The sequence below is a fragment of the Staurois parvus genome, unplaced genomic scaffold (genome assembly GCF_062004578.1).
Source record: "Staurois parvus isolate SC_StPar_1 unplaced genomic scaffold, SC_StPar_1.0 ptg003121l, whole genome shotgun sequence".
NCBI lineage: Eukaryota > Metazoa > Chordata > Amphibia > Anura > Ranidae > Staurois > Staurois parvus.
In genome coordinates, this window is record NW_028320917.1 from 63,484 (window position 1) to 82,595 (window position 19,112).

General features: G+C 53.4%; 1 protein-coding gene and 1 pseudogene across 1 annotated transcript; one reads left to right on the top strand and one right to left on the bottom strand.

The window, feature by feature from the left end:
• Positions 1–4,180: 4,180 nt before the first annotated feature.
• On the top strand, positions 4,181–19,106 carry ADCK5 (aarF domain containing kinase 5; the record flags this gene model as incomplete). Its single annotated transcript, XM_089667236.1, has 7 exons — positions 4,181–4,511; positions 6,469–6,560; positions 8,024–8,170; positions 11,312–11,387; positions 11,953–12,153; positions 13,815–13,955; positions 19,018–19,106. Coding segments are annotated over exons 1-7 (758 nt in total), but the record flags the coding sequence as incomplete, so codon positions are not given.
• On the bottom strand, positions 9,250–9,368 carry LOC149428577 (5S ribosomal RNA; annotated as a pseudogene).
• Positions 19,107–19,112: the final 6 nt, after the last annotated feature.

Consider the following 19,112-nt stretch of genomic DNA (forward strand, 5'->3'; position numbering starts at 1 on the left):
GTTCTGGTATGGGCTGCTATTATTAAAGATGAGATAGCTGGACCTTTTTGGGTTGAAGATGGACTCAAAGTCCACTCCCAAACCTACCACCAGTTTTAAGAAGACACTTTCTTCAAGCAGTGGTACAGGGAAGTCTGCATCTTTCAAGAAGACCATGATATATATGCAGGACAATGCTCCATCGCATGCATCGAAGTACTCCACTGGGCGGCTAGCCAGTAAAGGCCTCAAAGATGAAAGAATAATGACTTGGCCCCCTTCCTCACCTGAACTAAACCCTATTGAGAACTTGTGGGTCCTTCCTAAATGGGAGATTTACGGTACACTTCTCTGAACAATGTCTGGGAGGCTGTGGTTGCTGCTGCACAAAACGTTGATAGTCAACAAGAAACCGACTCCATGAATGGAAGGCTTATGACTGTTATTGAAAAGTATGCTGTTTAGATTGGTCACTGATATTTATTATTATATTTTTTTTTGTCAAATGTTTATTTGTAAATTTTGAGTTATTTTTCTCAGATGAAAATAAAGAAGTGAGATGGGAGCATTTTCATTTAGTTGCATATTAATTCTCCACACTAATAGTTGTCCAATCATTGTGCACACAGATATTCTCCTAAGAAAGCCAAAACCTTGTTGCTACTTTCTTAACCCCTCGCCTGCCCACCGGGCACTTTTACCCCCTTCCTGCCTACCTGGCACTTCTGCCCCCTTCCTGCCTACCGGGCACTTCTACCCCCTTCCTGCCTACCGGGCACTTCTACCCCCTTCCTGCCCACCTGGCACTTCTACCCCCTTCCTGCCTACCGGGCACTTCTACCCCCTTCCTGTCTACCGGGCACTTCTACCCCCTTCCTGTCTACCGGGCACTTCTACCCCCTTCCTGCCCACCGGGCACTTCTACCCCCTTCCTGCCCACCGGGCACTTCTACCCCCTTCCTGCCTACCGGGCACTTCTACCCCCTTCCTGCCTACTGGGCACTTCTACCCCCTTCCTGCCCGCCGGGCACTTCTACCCCCTTCCTGCCCGCCGGGCACTTCTACCCCCTTCCTGCCCGCCGGGCACTTCTACCCCCTTCCTGCCCACCGGGCACTTCTACCCCCTTCCTGCCCGCCGGGCACTTCTACCCCCTTCCTGCCCGCCGGGCACTTCTACCCCCTTCCTGCCTACCGGAGACTTCTACCCACTTCCTGCCTACAGGGCACTTCTACCCCCTTCCTGCCCACAGGGCGCTTCTACCCCCTTCCTGCCCACAGGGCGCTTCTACCCCCTTCCTGCCCACAGGGCGCTTCTACCCCCTTCCTGCCTACAGGGCGCTTCTACCCCCTTCCTGCCTACAGGACACTTCTACCCCCTTCCTGCCTACAGGACACTTCTACCCCCTTCCTGCCCCCCGGGCACTTCTACCCCCTTCCTGCCCCCCGGGCACTTCTACCCCCTTCCTGCCCAGGCCAATTTCCAGCTTTCAGCGCTGTCACACCTTGAGTGACAATTGCGCGGTCATGCAACACTATACCCATGTGAAATTTTTATCATTTTTTTGTGACAGATAGAGCTTTATTTTGGTGGTATTTAATCGCCTTGGGGTTTTTTATTTTTTCTTAAACTGAAAACCACTGAACATTTTGGAAAAAAAATGTTTTTTCTTAGTTTTTGTTATAAAATTTTGTAAATAAGTGATTTTTCTCCTTCACTGATGTGCGCTAATGAGGCTGCAGTGATGGGCACTGATAGGTGGCACTGATGAGGAGGCACTGGTAGGTGGCACTGATGGGCACTGAAAGGCAGCACTGATACATGACACTGATAGGCGGCACTGACTGGCACTGTTAGGTGGCACTGATGCGCACTGATAAGCGGCACTGACTTACACTGATAAGTGGCACTGATTGGCATTGATAGGTGGCACTGACGGGTGACACTGAAAGGCAGCTCAGATGGGCACTGATATGTGGCATTGATGTGCACTGGTAGGCACTGATATGTGGCACTGATGGGCACTGACAGGTGGCACTGCTGGAGCTACACTGGTCATCAGTGCCCTGATGATCAGTGTACATGTCCTCTCCGCTGAATGCCGATTACCGGCTCTCCTCTCCTCTGTCAGCGTGGCAGCTCGTGAGGAGAGAAATGCCATATGACGTCCTCCCAGAACGAGAGAACCACCTTGCACCCCTCATATTACTGTATGGCGGGCGGGAGGTGGTTAAATATTCAGGTTTTGAGGTTTATTAACATTTTGGATTGGCTGAGAGCGCTGGAGTTGTTCAATAATGAGATGGATCCTCAGAAATACAACTTTCCTAATAATTGTGCACACAGTGTAGCAAGGAGGTGGGTTTCATGGGGGGGGGGGGGGGAGACAAGAGAGGAACATATGAAGGATGGGGATCCAAAGGAATAACAGAGACCTGCTGGTCCACTGGAATGACAGAGGGAAGGGGGTTGAATGACATGGGACAGATACGGGGTTCAAGGGAGAAGACAGAGGAATGGGGGTTTGCCGGAGGTACAATAGGATGGAGGACCATAGGAGGGACATAGAAATAGGGGTCTACAGGAGTGACAGAGGTTTGGAGTTCAAAAAAAGGGACTGAGGGATAGAGGTCTATAAGTAGGACAGGAGGCTGGGAACCATATGAGGGACAGGAGGGATGGCGGTCTATGGGGCAGGAGGATGGGGGTCAGAGGAGGGATGGAAGTCTATGGGACAGGAGGATGGGGGTCCAAGGAGGGATGGAGTTCTATGGGACAGGAGGATGGGGGTCCAAACAGGGATGGAGTTCTATGGGACAGGAGGATGGGGGTCCAAGGAGGGATGGAGTTCTATGGGACAGGAGGATGGGGGTCCAAGGAGGGATGGAGTTCTATGGGACAGGAGGATGGGGGTCCAAGGAGGGATGGAGTTCTATGGGACAGGAGGATGGGGGTCCAAGCAGGGATGGAGTTCTATGGGACAGGAGGATGGGGGTCCAAGGAGGGATGGAGTTCTATGGGACCGGAGGATGGGGGTCCAAAGAGGAATGGAGCTCTATGGGACCGGAGGATGGGGGTCCAAAAAGGGATGGAGGTCTATGGGACAGGAGGATGGGGGTCCAAGGAGGGATGGAGGTCTATGGGACAGGAGGATGGGGTCCAATTAAGGATGGAGGTCTATGGGACAGGAGGATGGGGGGCCGAGGTGTGATGGAGGTCTATGGGACAGGAGGATGAGGGTCCGAGGAGGGATGGAGGTCTATGGGACAGGAGGATGGGGGTCCGAGGAGGGATGGAGGTCTATGGGACAGGAGGATGGGGGTCCGAGGAAGAATGGAGTTGTGTGGAATAGGAGGATGGGGGTCAGAGGAGGAATAGAGTTGTATGGGACAGGAGGATGGGGGTCAGAGAAGGGATGGAGGTCTATGGGACAGGAGGATGGGGGTCCAAGGAGGGATGGAATTCTGTGGGACAGGAGGATGGGGGTCCAAGGAGGGATGGAGGTCTATGGGACAGGAGGATGGGGGTCCAAGGTGGGATGGAGGTCTATGGGACAGGAGGATGGGGGTCCAAGGTGGGATGGAGGCCTATGGGACAGGAGGATGGGGGTCCAAGGAGGGATGGAGGTCTGTGGGACAGGAGGATGGGGGTCCAAGGTGGGATGGAGGTCTGTGGGACAGGAGGATGGGGGTCCAAGGAGGGATGGAGGTCTATGGGACAGGAGGATGGGGGTCCAAGGAGGGATGGAGGTCTATGGGACAGGAGGATGGGGGTCCAAGGAAGGGCAGAGGGATGGAGGTCTATGGGGCAGAATGATAGGTGTCCTAAGGAGGGGCAGAGGGATTGGGGTCCTCAGAAAGCAATGGGAGCATATAGTAGGGAAGGAGGTCCATGGCATGAACAGTAGAGAGGTGTGTGTACACTGATAGAAGGGGGTGGGGGCAGTATGTGGCACAGACAGGTTCTCTTTCTATTGCGCACATTGCACAGTAAGGCCTTGTAAGAAATGAAGGGATTCCTGCGTCTCCTTCCTACACATCCGTCCTGTCCGCTCCGATTGGCGTGCGTATACCGCCGGTCTGAGCGCACAACGCCGCGTCCGCGTCGGCTCCAACGCTGGGCTCAGCACAGACTCTGCTTGGCTTTTCTTTTCACCTTGATTAGAAGTGTCACCTGAGACTTTGCGGTGCTGTCTAGTGAGGTGCAGAGAATGGAGACCTGTGTTCTCCGCACATCGCACACCATGGTGATCACACCGCCATTGTTCTCTATGTGCCCCACCGCTGACCTGCGATTATCCAGTGCAGAACCCCCATCACTGCGCAGAGCGAAGACCCCCCATTGTTACATTGTCTGTATACAGAGCATAGAAACCACAGAGGAGATACATTGTATCCATCACCATCCACTGAGAGCAGGAAATCCCTACTCACCCCTCCCTACCCTGGTCACATGACTGAGGAGGGGTGACCCGATAGGAGGGGCTGAATGACCATATGACCAGAAACTGGCAGAAGACACCATGCTGAGACCGGTGAGAGACATCCACAGGGGAGAGCGCAGAGACTATATATAGATGAAAGAGAGGAGAGAGACAGGAGAAAAAGAGAGAGACACAGGGAGACCGCAGAGAGAGGGAGAGATACACAGGAGAGAGAGGGGACAGAGACAGGAGAGAGAGACACAGGAGAGAGAGAGAGAGCGCAGAGACTATATATAGATGAAAGAGGAGAGAGACAGGAGAAAGAGGGAGACCGCAGAGAGACAGGAGAGAGAGAGACCGCAGAGAGAGACAGGAGACAGAGGGAGACCGCAGAGAGAGGAGGGAGACCGCAGAGAGACAGGAGAGAGAGAGACCACAGAGAGAGAGAGAGACAGGAGACAGAGGGAGACCGCAGAGAGAGGAGGGAGACCGCAGAGAGACAGGAGACAGAGGGAGACCGCAGAGAGACAGGAGAGAGACCGCAGAGAGAGAGGGGGGAGAGAGAGACAGGGAGAGACAGCAGAGAGACAGGAGAGAGAGGAGGGAGACCGCAGAGAGAGAGAGAGAGACAGGAGAGAAAAACAGGAGAGAGAGACAGACAGGAGAGAGAGACAGGGAGAGCGCAGAGACTATATATAGATGAAAGAGGAGAGAGACAGACAGGAGAAAGAGGGAGACCGCAGAGCGAGACACAGGAGAGAGAGAGACAGGGAGACCGCAGAGAGAAAAACAGTAGAGAGAGGGGGAGAAACAGCAGAGAGAGAGGGGGGAGAGACAGCAGATAGAGAGGGGGGAGAGAGGGGGGGGGACGGCAGAGAGAGGGGGGGAGAGAGACAGCAGAGAGGGGGGGAGAGACAGCAGAGAGAGAGGGGGAGAGACAGCAGAGACAGCAGAGAGGGAGAGAGAGACAGCAGAGAGGGAGAGAGACAGCAGAGAGGGGGAGAGGCAGCAGAGAGAGATAGAGGGGGGGGAGGCAGCAGAGAGAGAGGGGGAGAGAGACAGCAGAGAGAGAGGGTGGGGGACAGAAGAGAGGGGGAGAGCCAGCAGAAAGAGAGGAGGGGGAGAGACAGCAGAGAGACAGCAGAGAGAGAGGGGGGAGAGACAGCAGAGAGAGACAGCAGAGAGGGAGAGAGACAGCAGAGACAGGAGAGGGGAGAGAGAGACAGAGAGGGAGAGAGACAGCAGAGACAGGAGAGGGGAGAGAGAGACAGCAGAGAGGGGGAGAGACAGCAGAGAGGGGGAGAGGCAGCAGAGAGAGGGGGGAGACAGCAGAGAGAGAGACAGCAGAGAGTGAGAAACCACAAAGAGAGAGGGGAAAGAGACAGTGGGGTGAGAAGGGAGATGAAACCGCAGAGAGGAAAGAGAGAGGGAGAGACCGCCTAGGTTGGTGATATTAGAGTGCAGTGTGGAGTTGTAGGCGGAGCTTCAGTGTATTTTTTGGATTTTTTGATCTTTGATATTTTTGTTACAATGAGATGAGTTCTCATCATCCGCTGTCCCCTCCCCCTGAAAATGCTGCTTTCCTGGCTGTCATGCTGATCCTCTTCCGCTATATTTCCTGTAGATCCTGAACATTCCGCAGCCAGTCATGACGTCTCCTGATTGATCTGGTTCCTGCCTGAGACAGTAGGAAAGCCAGAGGATGACCATAACAGCCAATGAACTGGCATTTTCTGGAATGTAGGGTTCAGATATACTGTGTGTAGGGCAACACCAGGTGGCGGGGTCAACATATTTAATGAGCAGTCATAGCATGAGGCGGGGTCTGTATATATAATGAGCAGGAGGCGGGGCCTACATATGTAGTGGGCACCGCAGGAGGCGGGGTCTGCATATGTAATGAGTAGCCATGGCTGCCACAGGTATGCAAAGAACTGTACCTTTAACACTGACCGCCTCCAGGCCGGTATAGAATATTGGCCCCAAATTCTGGCCTGTCTGTGGCCCTTTAGGGCCAGGTTTGGACAGCTCTGCGTGGTCATGTGATGACCTTTTCTATCTTTCGCAGGTTCTGCTCTGTCGGTATCATAATTCCGTGCTGAGCCGCTGCCACCGCGATGTCTTCACCTCCGTCAGAGGATTCACCACACAGACCACCAGGTGAGGGCCGGAGAATTCCACCTATGCGTATGCCTGTGACCCCGCCCAATACACCTGCATCCCATAACTCCACCCATTACTACTGTAGCATCTCCTCATGGTACAAAGGGTGGGGGGTCTGGCGCAGTGTACGGTATGGGGGACGAGGGGGTCTGGCGCAGTGTACAGTACGGAGAGTGGGGGTCTGGCGCAGTGTACGGTACGGAGGGCGGGGGGTCTGGCGCAGTGTACGGTACGGAGGGTGGGGGGTCTGGCGCAGTGTACGGTACGGAGGGTGGGGGGTCTGGCGCAGTGTACGGTATGGAGGGCGGGGGGTCTGGCGCAGTGTACGGTAAGGGGGGTCTGGCACAGTGTACGGAATGGGAGACGGGGGTCTGGCGCAGTATACAGTATGGAGGGAGGGGGGTCTGGCGCAGTGTACGGTATGGAGGGTCTGGTGCAGTGTACGGTATGGAAGATGGGGGACGAGGGGTCTGGCACAGTGTATGGTATGGAGGATGGGGGTCTAGCGCAGTGTACGGGGGACGGGGGGTCTGGCACAGTGTACGGTATGGAGGGTGGGGGGTCTGGTGCAGTGTACGGTATGGAGGGCGGGGGGTCTGGCGCAGTGTACGGTATGGAAGATGGGGGACGAGGGGTCTAGCGCAGTGTACGGAACGGGGGGGTGTCTGGCGCAGTGTACAGTATGGAGGGTGGGGGGTCTGGCGCAGTGTACGGTATGGAAGATGGGGGATGAGGGGTCTGGCGAAGTGTACGGTATAGGGAACGGGGGGGTGTCTGGCGCAGTGTACGGTATGGAGGGTGGGGGGTCTGGTGCAGTGTACGGTATGGAGGGTGGGGGGTCTGGTGCAGTGTACGATATGGAGGGTGGGGGGTCTGGCGCAGTGTACGGTATGGAAGATGGGGGACGAGGGGTCTGGCGCAGTGTACGGTATGGAGGGTGGGGGGTCTGGCGCAGTGTACGGTATGGAGGGTGGGGGACGAGGGGTCTGGCGCAGTGTACGGTATGGAGGGTGGGGGACGAGGGGTCTGGCGCAGTGTACGGTATGGTATGGTATACTGAGTGTCTAGTACAGCATACAATGTGGAGGGTCCGTATATAATCTTTTTGCCACCTCCGGGGCCCCAGCACAGTGCGGCTCCCAGTGTCTCTCCTCTGTATCTGGTGTGTGGAGGACAGATGTGGAGATAGTGGCTGCAGGTCAGGGACGGTCAGCTGATGGATGAAGACAGGAGGAGGGTGGAGGGAGGTGAAGGGGGTTCCTGTTATTTCTGTTCTGGTGTATATTTAACCGGCTGTGCTCTGGATGGATGTGGTGAGGCAGACATGGCTTCAGGTGACCCGGGAATTCTGGGAAATGGGCCCCTCCATCAGGCCATCTCTCTAATAATGTAGAGGACAATGATGACATAGGTGTTCAGTGATGGAATTTCCAGAATCCTTCTTTATCTTCCCCCCACAGATCCTCCCCAAGACGGCGGATCCGAATTCTGTGGCTGGGCTCTCTCCTCGGGGCCCCGACTGTTGGGGCTCTGGCTTATTACACATCGGATGGACCTAAGAGGAGAAGGATGAGGATCTCCGTGCAGGGCATCCTCCGCTTCAGCAGGTGAGAATGTTGGATTTGCAGCGAGTGGTTGGGAGTTGCGGATTGAGATGTTCTACTGATCTTGTGGCTTTCACACAACCCATCTGGTGCCCACAGACCTACCACATAAACCGCACTGAATCTGTCCCTCCATCCTCTATATTGTAGCATGTAGCCTTGATCCTGCCAATCCACATTCCAGAGATAAGGAGGACCTGACACTTGTTCTGATTGCTTTTTTAGATGAAACCTATAAAACTGGTCACCATCCATCTGTGGCCGGAAGGGAGACGCTAACCAGCAAATGTTTTGCCTTGTGTTCCCGGGCTGTACATGTGGCTGTGATCTGTAAATCCTGTTCAGTACCCATTCCCCCACCACCACCACGCTGGCTCTCTGTCCACAAATGTTGCTGTAACAAATATTTATTAAGTGTAGAGCTACTGACTCCCATCCAAGTACTAACCAGGCCCGACCCTACTTGGCCTCCAAGATCAGACGAGCTCGGGCGCATTCAGGGTGATGTGACTGTAGGCGTGACTGGAGCCCTCAACATTCTTGAACTTGGGCCTTCCAAGCTGGCATCTTGGACCAAAACTAAACCAGCAAAAAACCAAAATGTCTACAGCACCTGGTATTCCCAGGTGATCTCCCATCCAAGTACTAACCAGGCCCAACCCTGCTTACCCTCCGAGATCAGACACATTTAGGGTGATGTGGCTGTAAGTACCCATCTCTAGAACCCTCAACCTTTTTGAATTTTGGTCTTCCAAGCTGACACTTTGACCAAAAAGAATATAGTACCTGGTATAGTACCAACCAGGCCCGACCTTACTTTGCCTCCAAGATCAGAGAAAATCAGGTGTATTCTGGGTGATGTGGCTGTATGTGCCCACCATTTGAGCCCCCAAACTTCTAGAACTTGGAAATGCCAAGCTTGCATCTTGGCCAAAAAAGCCAACAAGCCTACAGTGCCTGGTATTCCTAGGCTGCCTCCCATCAAAGCACAAACTAGTCCTGACCCTGCTTTACCTCCAAGATCAGACAAGATTGAGCACATAAAAGGTGATGTGGCCATAGACGCCCACCTTCGTCAAAAGAGCCAGCAGCACCTGGTATTCCCAGGTGGTCTCCCATCCAAGTACTAACCAGGCCCAACCCTGTTTAGCCTCCAACATCAGGCAAGACAGGGTGCAATCAGGGTGATTTGGCCATAGGCATCCACTGTGGGAGCCCTCAGCCTTCTTAAACTTGGGGAAGCCAAACTGGCACCTTCGCCAAAAAAAGAAAACAAAAACGTGCATTCAGGGTGATGTTGCCATAGGCGGCTACTAGTGAAGCCCTCAACCTACTTGAACTTAGGCCTACCAAGCTGGCTCTTTGGGACCAAAAACAAGCCAACCAAAACACCCATAGATGGTGGGCACATACAGCCACATCACCCGGAATACACCTGATTTTCTCTGATCTTGGAGGCTAAGCAAGGTCGGGCCTGGTTGGTACTTGGATGGTAGACTGCCTGTTAATACCAGGTGCTGTATGCTTTTTGGTCAAGGTGTCAGCTTGGAAGGTTGAGGGCTCTACAGATGGGCACCTACGGCCACATCACCCTAAATGTGTCTGATCTCAGAGGGTAAGCAGGGTGGGGCCTGGTTAGTACTTGGATGGGAGATCACCTGGGAATACCAGGTGCTGTAGACATTCTGGTATTCCCGGGCGGACTCCCATCCAAGTACCAACCAGGCCCAACCCTGCTATACCCCATATCCAAACCTGGTCCACAATTTATTCCTTTAAGGTCAAATTGGACTTTTCCAACAGCAGATTCTTCTGAAAGGTTTCTCCTGAATATTCTGGATGAAGACATTTCTAAGACCTCTGTTAGAACTATGTTCAGATACATTTGCTTTAACTTGAGGGACTTTTTCTTGGCTTGAATGGGAAACTAGATAACCTCCTAGTCCAGGGATAGGGAATGTATGCGATGTGATGTTTTATTGTACAGATATTCAGTGTGGAGTTCCGTTGACTCCCACCTAGATGTTGTACAAATGTGGGTTGAATGTTACCTGTGAATACAACGTGCATACGTAATCCAGGGCTACACCCCCACTCTATGGGCTCTCTCATATTTTATCAATTCAATTCTCAATTCAAGAAAATACCACACTGTGGCCACTAGATTGAGTGACCAGCAATATAAGGAGCCATTAAATGGAGCTAAAGATCATAGAAAATAAATACTTGTTTTCTATGATCATCAGTGACATCTAGTGGTCATAATACGGCTGCCAGACCCATTCACCTTTCCAACCGCTCCATCTCCGCCACCCCCCTCTGCCAATCCCTCCACTGGCCTCCACTCAGTGTCCTCCACCCCCCTCTGCCAATCCCTCCACTGGCTTCCGATTGCGCAACGGATCAAATTCAAAATCCTAACACTGACGTACAAAGCTGTCCACCATACTGCCCCGAACTACATCACTGACCTAATATCCAAGTACTGCCCAACATGCACACTCCGCTCCTCACAAGACCTCCTTCTCTCTAGTTCCCTGGTCTCCTCCTCCCATGCCCGCCTCCAGGACTTCTCCAGGGTGTCACCCATCCTCTGGAACTCCCTGCCCCAACCCATCAGATTATCACCTACTCTCCTCTCCTTTAGGCGCACCCTGAAAACCCATCTCTTCAGGGAAGCCTACCCCACCCCCTGCTAACTTGCCGACCTCCTCCACTCTCCTACCACTCCATCCCCCACAGCTATCTCCTCCTGTACCACCATCCCCTCCCTCCTAGATTGTAAGCTCGAAAGAGCAGGGCCCTCGATCCCCTCATGTATTGTATTGTATTGTATTGTATTGGTATTGTTCTGTCACATGTTCTGTCCCCCTCTGTAATGTACAGCGCTGAGCGAACTATCGGCGCTTTATAAATACTGTATAATAATAATAATAATGATAATAATAATAATCAATAGATAAGTAAAAATCTATGAAAAATGAACACCTCTTAAAGCTGTAGAGTGGTGTGTGGCCCTTCAGGGTCGTATTATGACTTGCCCGGGCAGTCGAATCTCTACAGATAATATATCAGCGGGAATGGGCTGTGATCCGTTCCGAATGTTGTTCCTCCTCACTGATATTTCTGATTTTTCTCTCACAGATCTCTGAAGATCGCCTCCCACATATCCATAGACTACTGGTGGACGAGAAATGTGACTCTGAGGAAGGAGGATGAGGTGAGTGCGGGGTGGGAGGGGTCACTTATATCAGGACTGCGCTTTGTAGTGTGACCGCGGTGACCCGCCCCCCACATCACATCTCCGGGACAATCATTCTAGAATAGGAGGGTGGTAGGCTGGACTGATACAAAGCAGATTCTGATTTAGGTTGATGTTCCTATAACAAGAGTAGCCTGCAGTGAAGGAATGGTGAAAAATGACCTGATTGTGGCTGCTGCCCCTCTGATTGGGTGAACGAACCGCTCAACAGGTAATCCATTTTTGAGTATAAAGTCAGGAGCTCAGATGGTCAGATAACTTGATATTGGTATGAAATGTTTATTGGATACAATATGTTGTGTTCTGTAGTCCTATCACACTTCCTGTTGTAGGGTGACCACGTGCTCCTCCATAGATGCAGTACGATGAGTTGAGGGTTGTCACCCTAGGACAGGATCACTAGATGCGCATGTTCTATATGACAGTATAATCCATCTCTGCATCATACCACATGGAGGGGGGGGGGATATGGCTTTGGCGGGCCTCTGATGGTGTCACCTTTTGTCTGTGTGTCTTGTGGCAGAACAGTCCGCTACACCAGGCCGTCATGTCTCAGTGTCACCAGAGGACGGCGGACAGACTGGTGGACGGGGCCCTGCTGAACGGGGGTCTCTACATCAAACTTGGACAAGGTCTGTGCACCTTCAACCACCTACTGCCCCCAGAATACATTGCAACGCTGCGGGTGCTGGAGGACCAGGCACTGCCTCGGAGGACCAATGAGGTGAGGATGCTGCACTGTGTTTTGGCTCCAAGATGAGGGATTGTCTTTTAGATTTCTGTTCTGTTTGGACTAGAACAGTCCCTGGGATCGACAGAGCAGTCTGTCTCTATGAAAGTCCAGGGGCCATGTTGGGAGGAGTAGGAAATAAATGTCTTGATTGTATCTTACCATTTGGCTCTGCAACATCTTCCCAAGTCTTTTGGCAAACCCCGCTAAAACCAATTTATTGGGGGTCAGTAGGTGTAATGGAACCGGACCCAGACCGCACTTGGGTATTTCCGAACACAGATCCCCGGACACCACTGTTGATCATGCAGGAAATAAGACAGCACCAGACTGTTCTTAAAACAGGAAGTCAACTGCTTTATTTTAACACAAACACAAGATATATACACAGGGCGGGGAAATACAACCAGGAACAGGAAACACATCAGCAGGCCGTCCCATCAGGGGGAAGGGCTGCTGGTAACACCCCCCACCAAACCGAGACACACAATAGAACAATGGGATACACCACATGGCAGTAGACAATACAGGAACACATACATCCCATAATAGTTTGCTGGCCAGCAAGACACAATAGAACAATGGGATGCAGCACATGGCAGTGAACAATGGACAACCACATGGCAGTGAACAATGGACAACCACATGGCAGTGAACAATGGACAACCACATGGCAGTGAACAATGGACAACCACATGGCAGTGAACAATGGACAACCACATGGCAGTGAACAATGGACAACCACATGGCAGTGAACAATGGACAACCACATGGCAGTGAACAATGGACAACCACATGGCAGTGAACAATGGACAACCTCCACACCAATACACAATATCAGGACAGACCACCCTGTACCCCTAACGGGCACAGGGTGGGTTACACATAAGAGGAACAACAGGGGTCCCCCCACCCCCAAAAGTCACTCCCGTCACAATAGGAAAATGCCCTTTTTACATCAGAGGCCAGCAAAAGGAATACCTTTCCGCTAATGGTCTAAATATCCCCCTTACAGATGGCTAAACCGTTAACCGGCACCATGTGACGTTGGCCCCGGGACTATGCACCAAGGGGAGGCCAATCGGTCACAGTTCAAGGAACCTCTACCTCTGCTGGGGAACGCTGGCTGACCATGGCTGATTTATGGCAGATCCTCCATTCTAGGTGGGATGTTCCAGTGATTGGGCAATGGTTGTCTTGTTGGTGGAGCTTGTAGACCAGAGATTAGCAGCCCTCTTTGGTTCTGTGCCATTTGTAACCAATTTCGATGACCATCCCGAGCCTGTTGGTGTCCTGAGGCTCCCAGCCAACCAATCGATGTCTCTGGAGGTGGCTGGTGACTCTAGTGGTAGGTGTTGGGGTTCATCTGGAAAGCCCGGATGAGCCCCCATTTATGTTCTAGATGTCTGCTGCCTGATGATTGGGCAGAGTACAGGCCGTGTAGATGGGGATAGGTAGTGTGCTTACAGATATATCCAAATTGGTTAGAGATCCATATGAGACCCTTCTGAGTTCCATCACAGGTACAGCGGAACGTCCTCCTCAGATGAATGATGACACTTTTGCATTCCCATTGGTCTGTATGAAGGGGGGGGGGGGAAACAGTTCTGAACAATACATGGGCCCTGAGTGATCATTTCCTGGCTCTGCTGCAGGTGAATGAGATTCTTTTGGAAGACTTCGGTGAACCCGCTGAGAAGCTCTTCCAAAAATTTGACCAAAAGCCGATGGCAGCGGCAAGTCTAGCCCAGGTGCACCGCGCGACCTTACATGATGGAACTGAGGTGGCGGTGAAGGTGAGTCGTGTAAAATGTGTGTTTCTCCTAATTCCCCTCCCCATTGGATGATAAATATTGTATGCGTATCCAAAGAGGGGAGATGGGGGGGCACATGGGAAGTTAGAAAGTTACACATTAGGTACGATCTACATTCCCCCCCCCCCCCTCCTTCCCCACCACCATCTCTTTGTATTAAGTGTAATCTGTGCAGTACATTTACCATCCCTCTTTTTCTCAATGGATGAGGAGTATCATATATACAAATCCCTTCCCCCCCCCCCCCCCCATCAGTTAACATGTGATCTGTACATAACACCCCCACATCGGGTGATGAGTTAACTAACTACATAATGTCTCCTGTACAAATATAAATCCCTCCACCCTACTGAATGATGACTAGGTATACAGCATGTTCTCCCACCCCAATTGCCTCCCTGCCAATTGGATGGAGTGTATAACATGTACATAAACTGCCCCCCCTACCAACTGGATTATGGGTATAAGATGTTCATAAACTGCCCCCCCCCTACCAACTGGATGATGGGTATAAGATGTACATAAATTGCCCCCCCTACCAATTGGATGGAGGGTATAAGATGTACATAAACTGCCCCCCCCCACCACTTGGATGGAGGGTATAAGATGTACATAAACTGCCCCCCCTAGCAATTGGATGATGGATATAAGATGTACATAAACTGCCCCCCCTACCAACTGGATGATGGGAATAAGATGTACATTATTATTATTATTATTATTACTACGAGTTTATATAGCGCCAAAGGGTTTGCTCAGCGCTGTACAATATAGGGGGGGGGGGACAATACATGGCACAGTACAACAACAACAAACAACGTACGAGGGGTAAGAGGGCCCTACTCTTTCGAGCTTACAATCTAGGAGGGAGGGGGTAAAGGTACAGTAGGAAGTGGCTGAGGGGGATGAAGTGGTGGGAGGAATGAGGGAGGATGGCCGTTAGGTGAGGGTGGGGTAGGCTTCCCTGAAGAGATGGGTTTTGAGGGAGCGCCTGAATGTGAAGAGGGAAGGCGACAGTCTGATGGATTGGGGCAGTGAGTTCCAGAGGATGGGGGAGGACCTGGAGAAGTCCTGCAGTCGTGCATGGGAGGAGGAGACCAGGGAGCAGGATAGAAGGAGGTCCTGTGAGGAGCGAAGGGTACGGGTAGGGCGGTACTTGGGGATCAGGTTGGTGAGGTAGTCAGGGGCAGTGTTGTGAACGGCTTTGTAGGTCAGGGTTAGGAGTTTAAATTTGATGCGTTGGGCAATCGGGAGCCAGTGGAGGGAGAGGCAGAGGGGGGTGGCAGAGGTGGAGCGGGTGGTGAGGTGGATGAGTCTGGCCGCTGAGTTCAGGATGGTCTGGAGCGGGGAGAGCCTGCACTTGGGTAGGCCGGTGAGAAGAGAATTACAGTAGTCAAGGCGTGAGATGATGAGGGAGTGTACGAGTAGTTTGGTGGTGTCTGGGGTGAGGAAGGAGCGTATCTTGGCAATGTTGTGGAGATGGAGCCTGCATGTGTTTGTGAGTGATTTGACATGCGGTTGGAAGGAGAGGTTCGAGTCAAGAATGACGCCAAGGACTTTGGCTTGCGGGGCGGGAGTGATAGTGGAGTTGTTGGTGATGATGGATAGGATGGGGGGGGGGTGTGGGCAGGGGGAAAGACGAGAAGCTCGGTTTTGGAGAGGTTAAGCTTGAGGAAATGTAGCGACATCCAGTCTGAGATGTCATTTAGGAGGTGAGTGATGCGGGCGGAGATAGTGGGGGTGAGGAGAGGGGTGGAGAGGTAGATTTGGGTGTCGTCAGCGTAGAGGTGATAGTTGAAGCCGTGAGAGTGTATGAGTTTGCCCAGGGAGGAGGTGTAGATGGAGAAGAGAAGGGGTCCAAGGACAGAGCCTTGGGGGACCCCAACAGAGAGGGGGAGGGAAGGGGAGGTTGCACCATTGTAGGTGACGCTGAAGGAGCGTCGGGATAGGTAGGATGAGAACCAAGAGAGAGCAGTATCTCTGATGCCAAGGGAGAGTAGTTTATTAAGGAGGAGGGGGTGGTCAACTGTGTCGAAGGCCGCAGAGAGGTCCAGGAGAAGGAGGACAGAGTAGTCGCCCTTGGCTTTGGCGTTGAGTAGGTCGTTGGTGATTTTGAGGAGGGCAGTTTCAGTGGAGTGTAGGGGACGGAAGCCGGACTGTAGAGGGTCAAGGAGGTTATTGTCAATAAGGTGGGCGCTTAGGCGATCGTAGACTATGCGCTCAAGGAGCTTGGAGGTGAGTGGCAGCAGGGAGATGGGTCTGAGGTTGTTGGGGTCCGCGGGATCCAGGGAGGGCTTTTTGAGGATGGGGGTGATATGCGCATGCTTTAGGGGGGAGGGGAATACGCCAGTAGAGAGGGAGAGATTGAAGATGTGGGTGAGGGAGCGGATGAGGGAGGCGGGGGGTGACCGGAGGAGTTGAGAGGGGATAGGGTCCAGGGGGCAGGTAGTGAGGCGGGCTTCTGAGAGGACTTTGGCGACTTCCTCAGTAGTGACAGGGCTGAGGGAGTGCAGTGCGGGGGGGGTTACGGTGGGCGGGGCATTGGGAGAGGTGGGGGGCAGTGCGGTTGTGAGGGCAGAGGAGGGGGGAGATGAAGGGGTGACGGGGGTGGGGAGGTAGATTGCAAGTTGACGATGTCCTTACGGATAGCGTCAATCTTGTTGTGGAAATGGGTGGCAATCTCGTGGGCGGTGAGAGAGGTACTGAGTGGAGGAGGGGGGGGGGGAGAGCAGGGAGTTGAAGGTGGAGAAGAGTCGGCGGGGGCAGGAGGAGAGGGTGTTAATCAGGTTAACAAAGTAGGCCTGCTTGGTGGCGTGGAGGGAGGAGGTGTAGATAAGAAATGCAGATTTGTAGAGGGAGAAAGTCTGAGGGGACCTGGTTTTGCGCCACAGTCTCTCCAGTGCGCGACTGCGACGTTTGAGGCGTTTAGTGCTGTCGGTCTGCCAGGGTTGGAGCGGTCTGGGTTTGATGATGCGTGTGGTTAGGGGTGCCAGAGAGTCTAGGGCAGCTGACAGTGAGTCATTGTACAAGGTGGTGGCTATGTCAGGACATGACAGTGGAAGGATGCTGTCGTGTAGGCGGTCGGCGGCTGAGTGGAGGGGGGCCGGGTTCAGGTTGCGGAGGTTGCGGCTGGTGATGGTTTGGCGTTTTTGAGGGGGGGAGTTGGGGGAAGGGGAGATGGAGAAGGTGATGAGGTGGTGGTCGGAGAGAGGGAAGGGGGTGTTAGAGAACTGGTTGAGGGTACAGAGGTGGGAGAAGACAAGGTCCAGGGTGTTCCCTCCGAAGTGGGTGGAGGATTGAGTGTGCTGTGTGAGCGCGAAGGAGGAGGTTAGGTGGAGGAATTGGGAAGTGGCCGGGTTGTTGTCGTTGATGGGGATGTTGAAGTCCCCGAGGATGATGGTCGGTAGCTCAGAGGAGAGGAAGAAGGGGAGCCAGGCGGCGAAGTTGTCCAGGAAGTGGGGTATGGACCCAGGAGGTCTGTAGATCACTGCGATCCTTAGGGGGGTGGGTGAGAAGAGTCGGATGCAGTGCGCCTCAAAGGAGGGGAAGGAAAGAGAGGGTGGGTTAGGGAGGACCTGGAAGGTGCTAAGCGGTGATAGGAGCAAGCCGACACCACCACCTCTGCGATCGCTCAGTCTTGGTGAGTGGGTCCAGATGAGACCTCCATGAGTGAGTGCCGCAGGGGAGGTGGAGTCGGTGGCCTGTACCCAAGTTTCGGTGACCGCTAGGAGGTTGAGGGAGCGGGAGATGAAGAGGTCATGGATGGCGGTAAGCTTATTGCAAACCGAACGGGCATTCAGGAGTGCAACCGAGAGAGGGGGGATAGGTATGGGGAGGAGGGGTACATGTATGAGGTTGAGGGGGTCGCGTCGGCTGGCGTGAGCAGGGGGGGCTCTAGGGGGGGGGGTGAGGTGGTGAGGGGCCAGGGTTCGGGGAGATGTCTCCAGCTGATATGAGGAGGAGGAGGGTGAGGAAGGTGGCGTGGGAACAGGAGGTGTAGGAGCGCTTGGGTCTGAAAGTGGTGGCAAGTGGGTCAGCGGGGCAGTGGAGTAGCAGGAGGTGGTGGGTGCCGTAGTGGGGAGAGGGGAGAAGTGAGGGGGCGATATAGAGCTGCTTAGCGGGGGTGGGTGGGTAGAGGAAGGCGGTTTTAGGGATGGAGGAGAGGAGGACGAGGAGGAGGAGCGCGGGCGGCATGTTGGGGTGAGCGGGGTGCTGGAAGGGTCGGGGTGGGTGAGGGGGTGCTGGTCAGGGATGGCGAAGCAGTGTCCGAAACGCCGTGGGAGGTGGCTGGTAGTCCCAGGTGGGGTGGAGGGCAGGGGATCCCTGGTGGGATGGTGGCCGTGCTATCCCTGGTGGGGTAGTAGCGATCCCTGGAGGGATAGTGGTTTAGGGTCCCTGGTGGTTAGGGTTTCCGGTGGATGGTGGGATCCCCGAGTGTGTCCCTGGTGGCTGGCGGTGGGATGGTGGTTGGGCTCCCTGATGGGTAGTGGGTGCCCCTTACATGTACATAAACTGCCCCCCCTCACTATGCCCCCCCCCTCCACCAATTGGATGATAGGTATAAGATGTACATAAACTGCCCCCCCCCCCTACCAACTGGATGATGGGAATAAGATGTACATAAACTGCCCCCCCCCTGCCTACCAATTGGATGATGGGTATAAGATGTACATAAATTGCCCCCCCCCTACCAACTGGATGGAGGGTATAAGATGTACATAAACTGCCCCCCCCCCACCACTTGGATGGAGGGTATAAGATGTACATAAACTGCCCCCCCTACCAACTGGATGATGGGAATAAGATGTACATAAACTGCCCCCCCCCCCCCGCCTACCAATTGGATGATGGGTATAAGATGTACATAAACTGCCCCCCCCCCCCCCCGCCTACCAATTGGATGATGGCTATAAGATGTACATTAGGCCGTGTTGCTCCCACCAGTAGGATGATGGTAATAATATGGCCCTGTTACCCCCCATTGGGGGAGGTGTACTGGCCTCAGGGGGACGTCTTTGTGACGCATTTCCTGCGCTCTCCCCAGGTCCAGTACATCGATCTTCGAGATCGCTTCGATGGGGATATTAAGACTCTGGAATGGCTTCTCCGGCTCATTGAGTTCATGCACCCCAAGTTTGG